We start from the raw sequence: 20,654 nt of genomic DNA on the forward strand, positions 1-20,654 counted from the left end.
CGTCTAACCAATGGCACCCTATACCATCACGCTGGGTGATACGCCAGTATGGCGATGACGAATACACGCTTCTAATGTCCGTTCACCGCGATGTCGCCAAACACGGATGCGACCATCATGATGCTGTAAACAGAACCTGGATTCATCCGAAAAAATGATGTTTTGCCATTCGTGCACCCAAGTTCGTCGTTGAGTACACCATCACAGGCGCTCCTGTCTGTGATGCAGCGTCAAGGGTAACCGCAGCCACGGTCTCCGAGCTGACAGTCGATGCTGCTGGTGCAAACGTCATCGAACTGTTCGTGCAGATGGTTGTTGTCCTGCAAACGTCCCCATCTGTTAAGTCAGGGATCGAGACGTGGCTGAGACGTGGGTGCACGATCCGTTACAGCCATGCGGATAAGATGCCTGTCATCTCGACTGCTAGTGATACGAGGCCGTTGGGATCCAGCACGGCGTTCCGTATTACCCTCCCGAAGCCACCGATTCCATATTCTGCTAACAGTCATTGGATCTCGACCAAGGCGAGCAGCAATGTTGCGACACGATAAACCGCAATCACGATAGGTTTCAATCCGACCTTTATCAAAGTCGGAAACTTGATGGTACGCATTTCCCCTCGTTACACGAGGTATCACAGCAACGTTTCACCAGGCAACGCCGGTCAACTGCTGTTTGTGTATGAGAAACCGGTTGGAAACTTTCCTCATGTCAGAACGTTGTAGGTGTCGCTACTGGCGCCAACATAGTGTGAATGCTCTGAAAAGCTAATCACTTGCCTATCAGAGCATCTTCTTCCTGTCTGTCAAATTTCACGTCTGTAGCACATCTTCGTGGTATAGCAATTTTAATGGCCAGTAGTGAATAACTGTAGGTCTTAATATGGTCGTGTATTTTTTGATTTTTGTATTCCTACTAACATTCCTGGAATTAAATACATTCCGCAAGGAAAAAGAGCAACAATTTCCACTCGCTATCCTTTCTTGAATTGCTACTTTATTGTCCTCCATTATTACACAACCTAAATATTTAAATGTTTTCACTCTTTCGTATTCTTTCCCATTCATTACTACTGAATTCTTTTGTCCGTTTATATTATGCTCTCCCATCACCATATACTTCGTGTTGTTTATGTTTACTACTAAACCTACTTCTCTTGCTCCTTCCTTTAACGTGTCGTAGTTGCCCTTTAGTGCCCTTACATTGCTTGCCATTGATGCTACGTCTTCCGCATATGCTACCACTTGAAGTAGCCGATTAAGTGTTGTTCCTCCTGGGTTTATCGGCATTTGCCGCATAACCTTTTCTAAAACTAAATTAAATACCATTGTAGAGATCACATCTCCCTGTCGTAGCCCCCTCTGTACTTGGAATTCACCAGAAAGTTCTTGCTCTATTCTATCTTTACACACTGTTGCTTTCATTGTCATTTCTGTTAAATGTACCAGTACCGGCACCTAACGGCCTAACAGCGCAAATGCTGCAGAGCACAGTCTCAACATCATTCCTACAGAGCTGGGCACGCAAATGTTAAAGTGTTTTCCGTATACACTGGCTCACATCGCGAGAGCTTCATTATAACCACCCGCTATGTTACAAAACTGCCAACTCGGGACACAAACACAGTTGCAGGCCGTCTATCTAACGACTTCAGGGGTACCAAAGATTTCCGTCTTTCGCAAAATAACTGATCAAATTTAAAAATTCAGAAAGCTGTTCCAGGCTACTCATTAAGACGTATAGTCTAATGTAACGGACTGAACTCAGTGAAACAAGTATCACAGTCAGAAAGTGTGTGTTTCCTTGAGGCAGCGCAACTCACGACCCGCAAATTACCTATGCTGTATTCATCATGTATTTGAAAATGACAGCACTTGGCACCTTCCAACAAACTTCAGACATAATTTCAAACCCTTACGAAACATTTCATCGCAGGCAGTGCCCACAAAAAGATGAAAACATTTTCTGTACAGGTTCCGGAACTCTCGGACCCGAGGTGATGCAAAACTTTCTTTGATGTGTGTATATTCCCGTACAAGGGAGACATTTTACTCGAAAGTCGCTAGGGTGTTGTCGCGGGATAAATACGATATTGCAGTGCCAGTGTTGTCCAGAACTCGGATGCAATGACCCTTCGGACACGCATGCATTTGCGAAGGAACTCCAATGTGCGTTCACCGCGATGTCGCCAAACATGGATGCGACCATCATGATGCTGTAAACAGAACCTGGATTCATCCGAAAAAATGGTGTTTTGCCATCCGTGCACCCAGGTTCGCCGTCGCAGGCGCTCCTGTCTGTGATGCAGCGCAAGGGTAACCGCAGCCATGGTCTCCGAGCTGATAGTCCATGCTGCTGCAAACGTCGTCGAACTGTTCGTGCAGATGGTTGTTGTCTTGCAAACGTCCCCATCTGCTGACTCAGGCATCGAGACGTGGCCGCACGATCCGTTACAGCCATTCGGATAAGATGCCTCTCATCTCGACTGCTGGTGATACCAGGCGGTTGTGATCCATCACGGCGTTCCGTATTACCCTCCTGAACCCACCGATTCCATATTCTGCTAACAGTCATTGGATCTCGACCAACGCGAGCAGCAATGTCGCGATACGATAAACCGCAATCGAGATAGGCTACAATCCGACCTTTATCAAAGTTGGAAACGTGATGGTACGCATTTCTCCTCCTTACACGAGGCATCACAACAACGTTGCACAGGCAACGCCGATCAACTGCCGTTTGTGTATTAGAAATTGGTTGGAAACATTCCTCATGCCAGCATGTTTTAGGTGTCGCCACCGTAGCCAACCTTGTGTGAATGCTCTGAAAAGCTAATCATTTGCATATCACAGCATCTTCTTCCAGTCGGTTAAATTTCGTGTCTGTAGCACGTCATCTTCGTGGTGTAGCGATTTTAATGGCCAGTAATGTTGATTTCCATAAAAACCGGAAGTGGTGAACTGTCTAGAAATTGAATGAGAATATATAAAGGGCCGCATAACCTGCGGAACATCAAGCTGATAAGCTGGTTCTTGCTGCTAATCTTTTTGCAAATTTGACTCGACATTTTAGTCACTATAGTAACGTCACGCACCTTTTCAGTCCTTGAATTTTTATTTCGTCTCCTCTCCCCTTTCCTGTTGCTTCACGTTATTGCCAGGCAGTCTATTATAAACGCCTTCACACTGCTGTGTAAACTGTATCCAGTACCGAATATTAAGTGCAAATTAACTACATACGTTGGATTCCCGCGTGGATAGACTGGATCCAATGCAGAAAACTAGCACACACCTGAACACAATGCAAAGTTCCATAAACAAACTGTACACAGATTCCCGAAGGTAGCACATTGTTTATTTTAAATAATTTTGGCTCGAGATGAATTGTGCAAGCGGCGTTCTTTTTTCCGCTATTTGTCGAGATGTGATAGCTTTTTTAATTGAAAACCCCGATCTCTGCCTTACGTAAGAGAGTATAAATTCATTCATTGATAAATTTTCGTGAAACAGCTTCGTTAATTGCTGTGAAATTGGGCTGAAGAAACACCTTGCAAGAATATCAGTATTTTTACTGGCGAAGTAATCACCAGACCACTGACTATTTTCTAACATACATTAGAAACAACGTGTGACTGATCTCTCTAAATAAGAAGAAATTCCCAGATTGACTTCTTTACTGACTTACCATTGCCCAATCTAAACTGGTGAGGATAGGAACCTGCAGTTTGGAGAGGTTGTTGGTCTTATACTGCAGGCATCGTTAAGAAGAATCTTTTGAAAACACATCGCTACTAAGACAATTTTGAAGGTATAACTATGAAAATTGGGATTTCTCGGCCAGGAATAAAAAAAATGTACACGTTTCATCGTTTTTGGAAATTCAGCACGCAAGTGGTGGGTGGAGGAAATAGGAGGGTGAAAGTTTATCCTGAAAATAAATTGTTATTAAAGAATTTCTATGAATATTTATATTTGACGTCTCGCTTAGAAATAAAAGAAATATGCAGATTAAAGCTGTGTGCAGGGAAGTTTCATATCAGCACACACTCCGCTGCACAGTGAAAATCTCATTCTGGAAACATCCCCTAGGCTGTGGCTAAGCCATATCTCCGCGATATCCTTTCATTCAGGAGTGATAGTTCTGCAAGGTTCGCAGGAGAGCTTCTGTAAAGTTTGGAAGGTAGGAGACGAGATACTGGCGGAAGTAAAGCTGTGAGGACGGGGCGTGAGTCGTGCTTGGGTAGCTTACTTGGTAGAGCACTAGCCCGCCAAAAGCAAAGGACCCGAGTTCGAGTCTCGGTCCGGCACACAGTTTTAATCTGCTAGGAAGTTTCACATTGACAGTAGTTAACATTTTTAGTCGCGCAGTTACGCCAAAGGTTATTGGTTATCACGCGTAGGCTGTAACTGGAAATTTTCTGTCATATTGCACACCAATATGAAATTTACAACTGGAAGAAAACAAAACAAAATTATAAACTTTTTATATTTGAAAAAAGCAACAATAGAACCACCACCAATAGGAAATATATAGGAAAGCTAGCACAACTGACATTATCGTAAATAAAAATTTTTGTCGCACTAATTCGCATAAATACGCATATTTCAAATCAACGATTAACTGAATTTTGGTTTATGATTTCATATGTTTCAATGTCAGATGCTTTTCTGTTGTGTAGGATGTTTCTCTTTATGATCTCTGTTGTTTCTGATACTGTTATATTTGCATATAAATTGGTTATGTCAAATGAAATGAATTTTCCTACTTGGAGGGACTTGTGTGTCTTTTATTTTCTGAACTAATACTCTGGAGTTTTTTATTTCCTATTGCTCATTATGTGTGCAGAGTGCAGTTACGAGTTTACTTGGTTTTTTGCTTTATGTATTTTTGGTTTTGCGTGTGAAGATGTTGTCCTAGGATTGACGACAGTGCATCATTCCTTATCGCTTTCTGTAAAGATAACATTACAATTTTTAATTATCTTATAAGTTGCGAAACCGGTTGTGTGAGTCTCTAATCGATTTCAACAAATTTAGCTAGTGCTGACTAACGGAGTTTTCATTCAGTTTTATATCTTACATCTTTTAAGACCTGTCTGTAAACACCTGTGTTACGTTGTATGAATGGTAAACAGTTATGATAATCACTTCCAGTAGTAAACGCCTACCCAGAGACTAAGTCTACGTCTTCACCTATATGTGATCATATCATAGGGAAAAAGACAACAGGCATTTTCGCACCAAGATAACATATGGACCACGTCATACCAACTAAGAAGTAAGTATGAGGTGCCGCATGCTGACATACAGTGACATAGGCGTGAAGAACAATATTACACCTGTTATATACAACCTTCACTTTTATACTCGACAATGGCAAATTGCCGAAATGAGTTCGTCGTGTAAATTGTGTGGTGTCACCGCCAGACACCACACTTGCTAGGTACTAGCATTTAAATCAACCGCGGTCCGTAAGTATACGTCGGACCCGCGTGTCGCCACTATCAGTGATTGCAGACCGAGCGCCGCCACACGGCAGGTCTATAGAGACTTCCTAGCACTCGCCCCAGTTGTACAGCCGACTTTTCTAGCGATGGTTCACTGACAAAATACGCTCTCATTTGCCGAGACGATAGTTTAGCATAGCCTTCAGCTACGTTATTTGCTACGACCTAGCAAGGCGCCATGTTCAGTTACTATCGATATTGTGAATCATGTACCGTCAAGAGCGACGTTCGTCATTAATGGATTAAAGTTAAGTATTCCACCAGCTACGTCCGTTTTTCTCAATTCTAATTCCCTTGTCCTGTTCCAGACCTCACGCCAGCCTGCGGGAGCTAAAACCCGTGCATTTCGGCCTCCTGCCAACCACAACAAATTGCATCACTATGAGTAAATAAATACACAGCGCAGCAAAGACTCAATATTTTCATGGATGCCATTCACAAGGGGCCTTGTCCTTTGCTTGGCATGGGCCTACCGGAACATATTTTAATCGCTCAAGTACTGACAGTTTATCGTGATTTTGACACAGGTCAGTCCCGTTTTTGTCAGTTGTTGCACGTTACTTGGGGCTATCCCCATCTCTTTTTGATTTTAGTTACTGCTTCACTATTTTTTAGTGAAGGATTAGTTTCTACTTCCTAATTCAATTCCTTCACTTCTATAAACTGGGCTTTGCCATTGATGACGGTTTTATCAATTGAAGAAGACTGAGAACTTTGTCTAACCACGTCAGCTGTTAGTCTGCGCCATTCTGCAATAACTCCCTGTACTATATAACATACCATTGTAAGTAACCATCCTGTGGAAAGCAGTATCAAATCTTATTTGTTACGTACGAATAGGCCCGTTCTTTTTGGGGCGTATGTGAATCACAGCTAGTTTCCTAACTCGATTCAAAATATTTTTCGGCTTATTTAAATCTATTCACTCAGTAGTTAGGCAATATATTCCCTACTGGCTGTCGTACCATAGTGGACTTCACAACTCAAAAACAGAACCGACTTACCCATAGCCAAAAATCGAGGAATACATAACAATCTTCCATACATTGGAGTGAAGCAAACAAATGCTTTCAGAAGAGACTTCCTACCACTTAAATCTATATTCGATGTTATGAAATTCTCTTCTTCAGAAATGTTTTCCTTGCCATTGCCAGTCCACATTTCATATTCTCTTTACTCCGGCCATCATCAGTTATTTTAATGCCCAAATAGCAAAACTCGCTTACTAATTTGTCTCATTTCCCAATCTAATTCACTCAGCATCTCTCGTTTTGCTTTTTTATGTTCGTCTTATATGCTCCTTTCACCACACTGTCCATTCCGTTCAACTGCTCTTCCAAATTCTTTGCTGTCTCGGATAGAATTAAAATGTCATCGGCAAACTTCAAAATTTTTTTTTCTTCTTCGTATACCGTTTCTCCAAATTTTTGTTTAGTTTCCTTTACTTCTCGTTCAGTGGTGAGACCAACTAACATCGGAATAGACTATAATCCTGTCTCACTCCCTTCCCAACCACTGCTTCCCTTTCCAGTCCTCAGACCATTATAGCTGCTGTCTGGTTCCTACGCAAGTTGTAAATAGACCTTCGCTCACTATATGTTACCCTGCTTCCTTTATAATTTGAAAGAGAGTATTCAAGTCATCCTTGTAAAAAAGTTTCTCTAAGCCTGCAAATGCTATAAACGTAAGCTTGTCTCTCCTTAACGTATCTTCTAAGACAATTCAGAAGTTCGGTATTGCCTCGCATTTTCCTACGTTTCTCCAGAATCAAAACATGATCTCCATTCATGTGTAAGGAATTCGTGTTAGCATTTTGCCGCCGTGATGGAAGGTTCGACGCATGCGTGGATGATAATGAGTTTAGGCAAAAAGTGAATAGAAACTTTCGAAATGTGGCGCTACAGGAGAATGTTGAAGATTAGATCACGTAACTAATGAGAAGGTACTGAATAGAACTGAGGAGACAAGAAATATGGGGCACAACGTGAGCAAGAGAAGGGATCGGTTGATAGGACACATTCTGAGTCATCAATGGATCACCAGTTTAGTAATAGAGGGAAGTTGGTTGGCTTTGGGGAAGGGGATCACACTGCAAGGTCATCGGTCCCGTCGGCTAAGGGAACGAAGTCGGCCGTGCCCTTTCAAATGAACCATCCCAGCATTTGACTGAAGAGATTTATGGAAATCGCGGAAAACCTAAATCAGTATGACCGGACGCGGTATTGAACCGTCGTCCTCCCAAATGCGAGTCCAGTGTGCTAACCACTGCGCCTCCACACTCGGTAATATAGGAAAGTGTGTGCGTGTTGGGAGGGGGGGGGGGGGGCGGGCAAAAATAGCAGAGGGAAGGAGGAAGGCAAGAGATGAACACACAAAGCAGTTTCATAAGGATGTTGGTTGCAGAAGTGACTTGAAAATGTAGGATAGAATAGCATGGAGAGCTGCACCATACCAGCCTTCAGACTGAAGACCACAACAAGATAAAAACCTCCTGATGACTTACTTGATGCATTGCGCAGTTTTAATCGTTACCATATATTTTCAATAGTTATTACATTATTGAAAAAATGCCTGCAGATATTTGTAACTGTGAAAACACTTTTGCTACGCAGTAACTCACTCGATGCCTGGAGACGAACTCAGCCCGCTACAGAGCCTCTCGGGAGCACTTTGTGCGTCTTCCTTTTGTGGTCACCAGTCGGCGGACGAGAAATCACCTTACTCTATGTTATCTACACTGCTGGTCATTAAAATTGCTACACCACGAAAATGACCTGCTACAGACGCGAAAGTTAACCGACAGGAAGAAGAGGCCGTGATATGCAAATGATTAGCTTTTCAGAGCATTCACACAAGGTTGGCGCCGGTGGCTAAACCTACAACGTGCTGACATGAGGAAAGTTTCCAAACGACTTCCCGTACACAAACAGCAGTTGACCGGCGTTGCCTGGTGAAACGTTGTTGTGATGCCTCGTGTAAGGAGGAGAAATGCGTACCATCACGTTTCCGATTTTGATAAAGGCCGGATTGTAGCCTATCGCGATTGCGGTTTATCGTATCGCGACATTGCTGCTCGCCTTGGTCGAGATCCAATGACTGTTAACAGAATATGGAATCGGTGGGTTCAGGAGGGTAATACGGAACGCCATGCTGGATCCCAACGGCCTCGTATCACTAGCATTCGAGATGACAGGCATCTTATCCGCATCTCAGTAACGGATCGTGCAGCCACCTCTCGATCCCTGAGTCAACAGATGGGGACGTTTGCAAGACAACCACCATCTGCCTGAAGAGTTCGGCGACGTTTGCAGCAGCACGGACTATCAGCTCGGAGACCGTGGCTGCGGTTACCCTTGACGCTGCATCACGGACAGGTGCGCCTGAGATGGTGTACTCATCGACGAACCTGGGTGCACGAATGGCAAAACGCAATTTTTTCGGGTGAATCCAGGTTATATTTACAGCATCATCACGGTCGCATCCGTGTTTGGCGACTTCGCGGTGAACGCACATTGGAAGCGTGTATTCGTCATCGCCCTACTGGCGTATCACCCGGCGTGATGGTCTCGGTCACCCCTTGTTCGCATTGACGGCACTTTGAACAGTGAACGTTACATTTCAGATGTGTTACGACCCGTGGCTCCACCCCTCATGCGATCCCTGCGAAACCCTACATTTCAGCAGAATAATGCACGACCGCATGTTGCAGGTCCTGTAAATACCTTTCAGGAGACACAAAATGTTCGTCTGCTGCCCTGTTCAGCACTTTCTCCAGATCTCTCACCAATTGAAAACGTCTGGTCAATGGTGGCCGAGCAACTGGTTCGTCACAATACGCCCGTCACTACTCTTGATGAACTGTGGTATCGTGTTGAAGCTGCATGGGCAACTGTACCTGTACACGCCATCCAAGCTCTGTTTGACTCAGTGTCCAGGCGTATCAAGGCCGTTATTACGGCGAGAGGTGGTTGTTCTGGGTACTGATTTCTCAGGATCTATGCACCCAAACTGCTTGAAAATGTAATCACATGTCAGTTCTAGTATAAAATATTTGTGCAATGAATACCCGTTTATCATCTGCATTTCTCCTTGGTGTAGCAATTTTAATGGCCAGTAGTGTATTTATTGAATAACTTCGCTGACGTGAGTAGAGGCTGCAACCCTTTACCACTTCCTTCGACAAACACTGATTCCCTTTCGTGTCCTTCAATTCGTATAACTGCCGTCTGGTTTCTCTAGAAGATGTATTTCAACTCTGCCTTCCTATATTTTATCGCTGCTACCTTCAGAAATTCGAAGCATGTGTTCCAAGCCAACACTGTCAAACGCTTTCTGCCTTTCTTCATTCTACCTTCTGTGATACCTCACAGCGTCAACACTGCTTCACGTGCTCCTATTTTTCCCCTGGGATGTAGTTAATCGCCGGCCTGGGTGGCCGAGCGGTTCTAGGCGCTACAGTCTGGAACCGCGCGACCGCTACGGTCGCAGTTTCGAATCCTGCCTCGGGCATGGATGTATGTGATGTCCTTAGGTTTGTTAGGTTTACGTAGTTCTAAGTTCTAGGGGACTGATGACCTTAGCAGTTAAGTCCCGTAAGATTTCACACACATTTGAGCATTCTTGAGGCGGTAGGAGTAAAGCACAGAGAGTGAAAGGATATTCACAATTTGCACAGAAATAAAACTCTATAAGAGTCGAAGGAGATGAAAGGGAAGCGTTAGTTGCAAAGGGAGTGAGACGGGTTTCCAGAGTATTCTCAATGTTGTTCAGTCTCTACTATGAGCACATAAGAGAAAAAAGGAGTAATTTAGAAAGGGAATTAAAGTTAGGAGAATAAATAAAAACATTGAAGTTGGCCGAATACATTGTACTTCTGTCAGGCGAAGGGACTTGTAAGAGCAGTTGAATGCAGTAGATAGTCTGTTGAAGAGAGATTACAGGTCAAACTTCAGCAAATCTAGAACAAAATTATGGGAGTGCAGTCGAATGCAGTCAGGCGCTGCGTTGCTAATCAGATTAGGAATGAGAGTAAAACTAGACCAGTTTTTCTGTTTGGGGACCAAAATGACAGATGTGGTCCGAAGTAGACGATAGAAAATGCAGATTGACTGTATCAAAAAAAGCATTAAAAAATAAAAAGAAAGAAATTCCTAACCGGGGAAAGAAATTTTAGTATTGCGAATTCTTTTCTTCAAGTTTTTGGAGTTTAGAATTGTAAACTGAAACGTGAACGATGAAGATCTCAGTTAAGAAGAGAATACAGCTTCTGAAAAGACGTGCAGCAGAAAGAAGCTGGCTATTAGATGGCTAGATTGAGTGATTAATGAGGGAGTACTGATTAGAACTGAGAACACGAAAAGAAATTTGTGGAACGTCTTGACTAAAAGAAGGCAACGGTTTATAGTACACATTCTGAGAGAGGAAGGTAACTTCAGTTTTGTGATGGAAGAAAATGTGGAACGTAAAAATCCTAGTTGAATACAGGAAGAAGATATTAAAGGGATGTAAGTGGCAGCAGTTATTCCGAGATGAAGGGCCTCGCACAGCATAGAGTAGCATGGAGAGCTACATCAAACCAGTCTTCCGAGTGAAGAACACAACAACAACAGCTACTACTACTACTAATAATAAATACGAATTTGAATTCTGCGCCATTTTGTCGCATGACGGTTCGCTGGCGTGTTTTTTTTTTTTTCATATTTGTTATCTGCGATCGATCCCATTAGTAGCCTGATAGCTTTTCTGTGGTGAACATTGTTATTTGATGTATATTTTCGTCGCCATGGAACATATGACAATTGAGCAACGTATCCGAGTCATAAAATGTTGTTACAGAAACAGTGAAATCCCCACAGGCAACCGTCCGTGAATTGCGTTTGACGCTCGGAGGTAATTCCACGTTGGGTAACCGCGCGATCTGAGGTCCATTGTCACGGTCCGTGCGGCTTTACCGTCGGAGGTTCGAGTCCTGCCTCGGGCGTGTGTGTGTGTGTGTGTGTGTGTGTGTGTGTGTGTGTGTGTGTGTGTGTGTGTGTGTGTACACACACATATGTTGTCCACAGCGTAAGCTAGTGTAAGTTAGATCAAGTAGTGTGTAGGCTTAGGGACCTATGACCGTACCACTACCAGTCTATCGGAGGTAATGCTGCTCCAACCGAATCATCAGTTCGGAAGTTGATCCGGAAGTTTGAGACTACGGATTCTGTTCCAGACGTTGAAAAGAAAGAAAAGGAAAGCAGGCCGACCGCGTTCTGTTCGGAAACCAGAAAACATGGCTGTCGTGCGTGACAATGTGACCGTCAGCCCCAGAAAATGGGCTCGCCGACGAACTCAACAATTAAATATAACACCAAGTTCACTGCATGAAATCGTTTCAAAAGATCTGAAAATGCGTGCGTACAAGATTCAACTCACACAAGAGCCGAAGCCTGCAGATCATGGCTCGACAAGCAGAGAACGAGAACTTCACAAAAAGAACAGTTTTCTCAGATGAGGTGCCTTTTCACCTCAGTGGGTGCGTCAATAAGCAGAACTGCAGAATATGGGGTAACAGAAATCCGCGAGATGAGTGCATCCTCAACGCACGACTGTGTAGTTTGGGTTCTGGGCAGGAAGAGTCATCGGCCCACACTTTTTTTTTTAAATGATGAGGGAGCTGCCGTCACTGTGAACGGCGACCGTTGCCATAACGTGCTTTCCCATAGGTTTTTCCCTCTTATTGACGACAAAGACGATATTTGGTGTCAACAAGATGGTGTGACGTGTCACACATCCCGTAAAATGATTGCTCAGCTCAGTGAAAAATTTCCACAAAAAATGATCTCTTTATAGAGTGTCAATGATGCATTTTTAAGCAGGTGTTCCCCAGGGAAGCGTCCTGGGACCTCTACTGTTCCTGATCTATATAAATGACCTGGGTGACAATCTGAGCAGTTCTCTTAGACTGTTCGCAGATGATGCTGTAATTTACCGTCTAGTAAGGTCATCCGAAGACCAGTATCAGCTGCAAAGCGATTTAGAAAAGATTGCTGTATGGTGTGTCAGGTGGCAGTTGACGCTAAATAACGAAAAGTGTGAGATGATCCACATGAGTTCCAAAAGAAATCCGTTGGAATTCGATTACTCGATAAATAGTACAATTGTCAAGGCTGTCAATTCAACTAAGTACCTGGGTGCTGAAATTACGAACAACTTCAGTTGGAAGGACCACATAGATAATATTGTCGGGAAGGCGAGCCAAAGGTTGCGTTTCATTGACAGGACACTTAGAAGATGCAACAAGTCCACTAAAGAGAAAGCTTACACTACACTCGTTCGTCCTCTGTTAGAATATTGCTGCGCGGTGTGGGATCCTTACCAGGTCGGATTGACGGAGGACATCGAAAGGGTGCATAAAAGGGCAGCTCGTTTTGTATTATCGCGTTATAGGGGAGAGAGTGTGGCAGATATGATACACGAGTTGGGATGGAAGTCATTACAGCATAGACGTTTTTCGTCGCGGCGAGACCTTTTTACGAAATTTCAGTCACCAACTTTCTCTTCCGAATGCGAAAATATTTTGTTGAGCCCAACCTACATAGGTAGGAATGATCATCAAAATAAAATAAGAGAAATCAGAGCTCGAACAGAAAGGTTTAGGTGTTCGCTTTTCTCGCTCGCTGTTCGGGAGTGGAATAGTAGAGAGATAGTATGATTGTGGTTCGATGAACCCTCTGCCAAGCACTAAATGTGAATTGCAGAGTAGTCATGTAGATGTAGATTGTGACTTTTTTTGTGGGGATTTGTGAAATCAAAAGTGTACGTGAACAAACTACAAACAGTGCACCAATTGAAGGATGAAATTAAAAGGGTTATTAACGGCATCTCATCAGCTGGTTGTGAACCCATCGTCGGGAACTTCAATGGACCCATTGCACATTGCCGTGCAGCCTTGGGTAGTCGTATGGAAGATACAAGTTTTCATACATAAATGAGAGAAGTGAGAAGTGACTTAATGTATTAGTAAGAAGAACATTACACATTGAATAAAAGTTCTATGTTCTGTAGCACTTTAATGTTCGTTCCTACTTTCCAGACAGCCTGTACTACTACTACTACTGATGTAATACCCTACATCAGGGGATCCCAATACAATTTTCTCGAGGACCCCCTCATAGAGCATGATTGGTACCTTGTCATATCACAGTATCAAGTACCTAAAAAAACCAAATTAAGAGTCTTTTACTACGTTTTCTATTTTTGGTACTTAGAAAAATTTTTCACATATTAATTATTGAAAAAATATTGAGCTTAAAACTGATCATGAAGGAAACGGCCAAAACAAAAAAAATCTGTTATCATACGAAATATATTTAATATATTTTTTTATTCTAATAGCATCTTGTGGACCCATCTGGCATAGCCCGCGGACCCTGGGGGTTTGCAGACCACCTGTTGGGAACCACTGCCCTACATGATCACAAGTATTAGAGGACACTAATATAGGTGTGTCCACACTTCGCCTTTATAACGGTCTAAACTCTGCTGTGGACACTTTCAGTAAGGCACCTGGACGTCTGTGGAGAAATAGCCGCCCATTTTTCCTCAAGAGCCGAAACCAGAGAGTTAGTGATCTAGCACGCTAGGGTCTGGTGCGAAGTCCAAAATGTGTTCCACTCGCTTCAGTCTGGAACCGCGCTGATGCTTCAGTCTGGAACCGCGCTGATGCTACGGTCGCAGGTTCGAATCCTGCCTCGGGCATGGATGTGTGTGATGTCCTTAGGTTAGTTAGGTTTAAGTAGCTCTAAGTCTAGGTGACTGATGACCTCAGATGATAAGTTCCATAGTGCTCAGAGCCATTTGAACCCAAAGGTGTTCCACTGCGTTCAGGTCGGAGTTCTGGGCATACCAGTCCATTTCAGGGATGTTACTGTCCACCATCCACCGCCTCACAGATGCTGCTTTATGATAGGCAGCATTGTTCGACTGATACAATCAGTCATAGTGTCCGGACTGTTCCTCTTAACTTACGCACTACGCTGTCCTGAAAAATATGTTCATATTCTCCCGAATGTACCGTTTTATTAATCGCAGCAAGTGGGGGAAGGGGGGGGGGGGGGGGAACACGCCATAACACACCATAACACTACCTGCCCGTGCTTCACAGTTGCCACTACACATGATGACAGCATTCTCCAAACATTCGCCAAACCCAAACCGCCTCATTGGATTGCCGCAGCCGCAGCAGCAGCTTATTGGTGGTCCAAATGTCTTTCGTGGACTGAGAATGCAGTTCACATTTGGTGGTAGTGCTGTGTTTGTAGGCAGTATCCAGTTGACCTTGGGTGTTTTATGGGGAAACCATGCAGACTTCGGTGGCCTTGAAGCTTTCCCTGACGCAAACATTTTGGCTCGGAAGAACTTTGAGTATAGCGGAGAGTACAGGACTACTAGTGAAGGTTCGCTATGGTACCTTGGTCCGTTTAATTTATCTACGATAAGAAAAAAGAAGCTGAATAAAGAGGACGACATGTTTATTTGAGGGAAAGTAGGCAACAACAATTGTAAAATAAAGATTACTGGTGACTGTATGTTGTATTATAGACAACATCACTGTGACTGAATCTTTTCCAGTCATCCACTGCCAAGTTTTAACGCTCTTTACGCCACCTCGAGCGTTGCTTACCACTGACGGCATAAATGTATATCTTGTGAAGACCTGCTGTTGCTTGTACCCCATTCTTCTTCACTCAGCACGCACAGTCACTTTACTAGCTTCGACTCCTGGTTGCATTCTGAAACTCACGTGTGTTTCCCTTTTCCCGATCGTTACAACATTCTCCAAGTGTCAAGAAAATGTGGATGATATCAGAAAAGCCATTTCCAGATATTTTACTCAGACACTAACTGATTTTTAGCTATGTAGCATTGAAAATTTGCACAGTACATGGCAAAAGGTTGCTGATAACGAGCGTGATTGCATCACGGAATGAAAATAAATACTTGTTATCAATTTATCTGTGTGAATTTAATGCAAAAAATGCATTACTTTTCGGTCTCCCTAACAGACATTCATGAAATGTCCCTGAACAATGTTTTCTGTGCATGTGCTGGACTCCTTGAGACATGAGAGAAGCTGAAGAAATGAATTGAAATTCGTGGTAGAGCCAGGAATTGAACCCAGGTCTCCTGGTTACCAGGCAGATGCGCTATCCATTACAGCAGCAGAGCAGTATAGGTTGCACAGCTGAACGGATGACCGTAATCCACTACCCTCTATAACAGAAACTCCAGTTCACGACTTAAACCAATTTTCCCCTTCTTAAATCGGCAGTGAGATGATCATCACAACAAGAAAGAAGCAGACACGGACAGCGAGAATAACAGTTGTTGGGGAACGACTGCAGAGAATGGAGAGTTTCAAAGGAAGATGGAAAAACGACAGAGAAATAAACGAGGGCGGGGGGGGGGGGGGGGGGTTAGAAAAGCAGAAGAAATTCGGAAGAGTGTCAGAAGCCTGATATGAAGCAAGGATGTACCCCAAATCAGTAAAACGGTTAAATACCAGTCACACTATGTATCAGATACCTGGGTTTTGAAAGGAAGAGAGAAAAGCAAAGTACAAGCTAGTGAGATGAAATTTTTGAGAAACAGTATTGCAGTGACAAAGATAGGTTACGAAATGATAGGATCAGAGAGTTTATGAAGGTGGAACCATTACAGGAGGAGACGGAGAAATCAAGGCTGAGAAGGTATGGACACGTTAAGAGAATGGAGGAGAAGAGGATACCCAGGAGGATACACGAGATGAAACTGGAAAGAAAGAGACTGTAATGGTACTTGAATTACGCAACGATTACGGCACCTCACCTGAACGTCTCGATACCAGTAATATTCTACTGTGTTTCTACAAAGTACTTGACATATTTCTGAGACAACATTCAGATATGATTTCATTTTTGATAACATCGATATGTTTATATTGCAATGATATTATTCTTGTGTGTATTCTTTCCTTTTTCACTATGATCTTTGACTTACTTGTAACTCTGATTTTTGGGCGCGTAAGCGATTGTTAGTTAGTTGTTGAGTTGTTAGAGAGTCGCACCTTGAGAAAGTCAAATGTTGGACGTCATGTTGGAAAGACGCATAACGTAGTCCGCTTATAAAATGTGAACTTTAACAGTGACTGTGAGAGAGATGTTTTCAAGTATGTTTTGTATTATGAAGTGATGTTTTGTGTTTCACGTGATATTGCAATAAAAGCAATTAAAAGGAAGTGTAACTTAATTTCGGAGTGCTGATTATTTTTTTACATCACCATTGTCTAGCAAAAGTGTAATCTTCAAGAATGGTTTCTGAAGCGCATCTACATAACTTTTGAATATAGTAGGATAAAACCTAGGCCTTTTTGCATCCGAGCTTGGAATCATAACCATCTAGATTTTCAACGATTGAGCCATCATTTTACGACGAGACCAGCGTGGGAAACACAAAAAGATGAGAGCCTAGTTTTTTCATTATTACATGAAATGACTATTAAGTGTGGTCTAATAACACCTGCCACATAATAACGTAGTTGTTGCCCGAAAATGCAGTATTTTGCAGCGTGAGCAAGACCACAACCGTTAAATTCTTACCTTTGTTGTGGTAGGGTTGTTAGAAGACCAAGAGGAAGGCCGGGAGACAGATGGCTGAAAGGAGTAGAGGAGTGCGTCCAGAATAAAGGAGAAGACTGGACCAAGGTGAGACGTAGAAATATAGGCAAGACAGAAGACGATGGAGAGGCGTATGTTCCATACAGGCCCGGCCAGAGGCTGGAAACTATCCAAAATAATAATAATAATAATAATAATAATAATAATATCTCTATTTAATATTCTCGAAGAACGTGGACTGTACACCAAAACCCGAAAACTAATCGAACAAACACTGACAGAAACCAAATCAAAAATTAAATTCATAGACGAAATCTCGGAACCATTCTTAATTAAAACATGAGTAAGACAAGGAGATGGGATCTCGCCACTATTATTCAACATAGTTTTAGACAAAGTAATGGAAGAATGGGAAATCGAACTAAGGAAACAAAACTTCTGGAAACCAATTGAACTAGGAAGAGGTAAAGGAAAATTGAACATCCCATATTTAGCGTTTGCAGATGACCTAGCAATTATAACTGACAGTGAAGAAACTGCAATAAAACAAATTGAGAATCTTAAAGAATGTGCAGAGAAGGTTGGCCTCCAAATCTCCTTTGAGAAGTCTGAGTTTATGTGTTCCAAATTAGATATTCCGAAACTGGAAACAAATTTTGGTGAAATCAACACAGTCAAACACTTTAAGTATCTCGGCGAAGTTATTGAACCAACAGGACTCGAGAAAATAGCACAAAACAACCGAGTACAGAAATTCAAGAAAGCATTCGGACTTGTTCAAAGCATATATAACAAAAAATGCCTGTCAAAAGGAACTAAAATCAGACACTACAAGACAGTTATCAAACCTACAGTCACATATGCAAGTGAAACGCTCTCACTGAATAGAAAACTAGATTTACAAGATATTAAGAAAATAGAGAGAAAAATTATTAGGAAAATTCTGGGACCACGATACACACAAGATGGATACAGACTGCAGACCATCGAAACAACTGAAAAACTATCAAATATCGAAAGTGACATCAGAAAGAGACGAATGAAATTTTATGGACACCTACACAGATTACGTGAAAACAGGTTAACTAAACGTCTATTGGACTATGTGACATCACTTAAAGCAACAATACCCTGGGTAACTGAAGTTAAGAAGGATTTGACAAATGCAAAAATTGACATAACAGACGCATAAGACAGGGATACATTCAGAAGAAAAATTGACAAGTGGAAGTTTACTTCAGAGACGGCACCAAAACCATACCGACCAAAGTGGACTGAAGAAAGAAAGAAGGCCTTTGGGGAGAAAATGAAGAAATATTGGCAAAACAAGAAGAACCTAAAGAAATAGTGATAAATCACCTGCTTATCGTTCTCCTATGGGGACAATATTGTAAAAAATAATAATAATAATAATAATAATAATAATAATAATAATAATAATAATAATGATAATAATGATATCGGCAGTATTGCCGAGGCTCTCTGGTATTAGAATAACACCCCAGATTTGTACGTAATTGGGTAGTCTCTGCAGGTTTGCTACCTCTGCTGTTACGGTGGTGTAATGGCTAGCAACTCTATCTAGCAAACTTTTCCTGTGGAGTTGGGGTTTGCACACTAGAGGAGGAGTCGTTTGGCTGACAGCGCTGTTTGCTCTGTGTGCCTGCAGACTGCGTAACGGTGACGTCGGAGGGAGGCCAGTTCTTCTACAAGGCGGGCCCGCCCCCACCGCCCCCGCACGGCGTCCTGACGCCCGGCGCCGCCCCCGAGGTGCCGGTGTGCGGCGTCTACCTGCTGGCAGACCCCGACAGGGCCATCGAGGTGCACTTCGACTTCCTGGATGTGCCCTGCGAGACCGGCGGACTAGTCTCGGTGAGTACAGACAACACGATGTACAGCACACTACGCTCAACTATGCACAGCTGCGCCTCGCGGTTCTCGAAGGCTTGATACATCTCTACTCAAAACTTGTTAACTTTTGTTAGGCCACATCGCTGTCCCACTATGAACAGTATTGGCCCCAGATTACTGCGACTGTGACAAATATACACTCAGTTGATCAAAGTCATGGAGTAACGGCACACACACACAGGCTGGTCCATTGATAGTGACCCGGCCAGATATCTCACGAAATAAGCATCAAACGAAAAAACTACAAAGAACGAAACTCGTCTAGCTGGAAGGGGGAAACCAGATGGCGCTATGGTTGGCCCGCTAGATAGCGCTGCCATGGGTCAAACGAATATCAACTGCGTATTTTTTTAAAATAGGAACCCCCATTTTTATTACATGTTCGTGTAGTACGTAAAGAAATAGTCACAAACGTGTAAGTACGTGGTGCCACGTTACATTCCGCCAGTGCGGACGGTATTTGCTTCGTGATACACTACCCGTGTTAAAATGGACCGTTTACCAATGGTGGAAAAGGTCGATATCGTGTTGACGTATGGCTGTTGTGATTAAAATGCCCAACGGGCGTGTACTATGTATGCTGCTCGGTATCCTGGACGACATCATCCAAGTGTCCGGACCGTTCGCCGGATAGTTACGTTATTTAAGGAAACTGGAAATGTTCAGCCACATGTGAAACGTCAACCACAACCTGCAACAAATGATGATACCCAAGTAGGTGTTTTAGCTGCTGTCGCGGCTAGTCTGCACATCAGTAGCAGACAAATTGCACGAGAATCGGAACTCTCAAAAACGTCGGTGTTGAGAATGCTACATCAACATCCACTGCATCCGTACCACATTTCTACGCACCAGGAATTGCATGGCGACGACATTGGACGTCGTGTACAGTTCTGCCACTGGGCACAAGAGAAATTACGGGACGATGACAGATTGTTTACACCCGTTCTATTTAGCGACGGAGCGTCATTCACCAACAGCGATAACGTAAATCAGCATAATATGCACTATTGGGCAACGGAAAATCCACGATGGCTGCGACAAGTGGAACGTCAGCGACCTTGCTGGGTTAATGTATGGTGCGGCATTATGGGAGGAAGGATAATTGGCCCCCCTTTTTATCGATGACAATGTAAATGGTGCAATGTATGCTGATTTCCTACGTAATGTTCTACCGATGTTACTACAAGATGTTTCACAGCATGACAAATGGAGATGTACTTCCAACATGATGGATGTCCGGTACATAGCTCGCGTGTGATTGAAGCGCTATTGAATAGCATATTTCATGAGAGATGGATTGGTCGTACACCGGATCTGACGTCACAGAAATAGTAGTGACTCAAATAGTAGTGATTCTCCGGCAGAAGCAGGTCCTAACTCATTGGTCTGAAGATGACCACAGTAGTGGTCGAAACCGGTCACCGTAATAAATAAATTGTCATCAAGACTGTTTTTAATAGTAAATATTTGTAACACACTGATCACTATCACTCCCATAATGTAATCAAAACTAATTAATTTCGATAAAGATTTAAAAATAAAAAAAACTTGATTTACCCGATGAGATACGGATCGACAACCTCCTACGTGCGAAGCTG

At 43.0% G+C, this 20,654-nt stretch overlaps 1 protein-coding gene across 1 annotated transcript in view; it reads left to right on the forward strand.

Annotated features, from left to right (window-relative positions):
• The window catches only part of LOC126293620 (corticotropin-releasing factor-binding protein), a 943,223-nt gene that overhangs the window by 774,017 nt on the left and 148,552 nt on the right, over window positions 1-20,654 (forward strand). The window contains exon 4 of the mRNA XM_049986901.1: window positions 18,812-19,014. Within this exon, the coding sequence (XP_049842858.1) occupies window positions 18,812-19,014 (203 nt within the window). The remainder of the gene's footprint in view (window positions 1-18,811; window positions 19,015-20,654) is intronic.

The sequence above is a fragment of the Schistocerca gregaria genome, chromosome 10 (genome assembly GCF_023897955.1).
Source record: "Schistocerca gregaria isolate iqSchGreg1 chromosome 10, iqSchGreg1.2, whole genome shotgun sequence".
Classification (NCBI taxonomy): domain Eukaryota; kingdom Metazoa; phylum Arthropoda; class Insecta; order Orthoptera; family Acrididae; genus Schistocerca; species Schistocerca gregaria.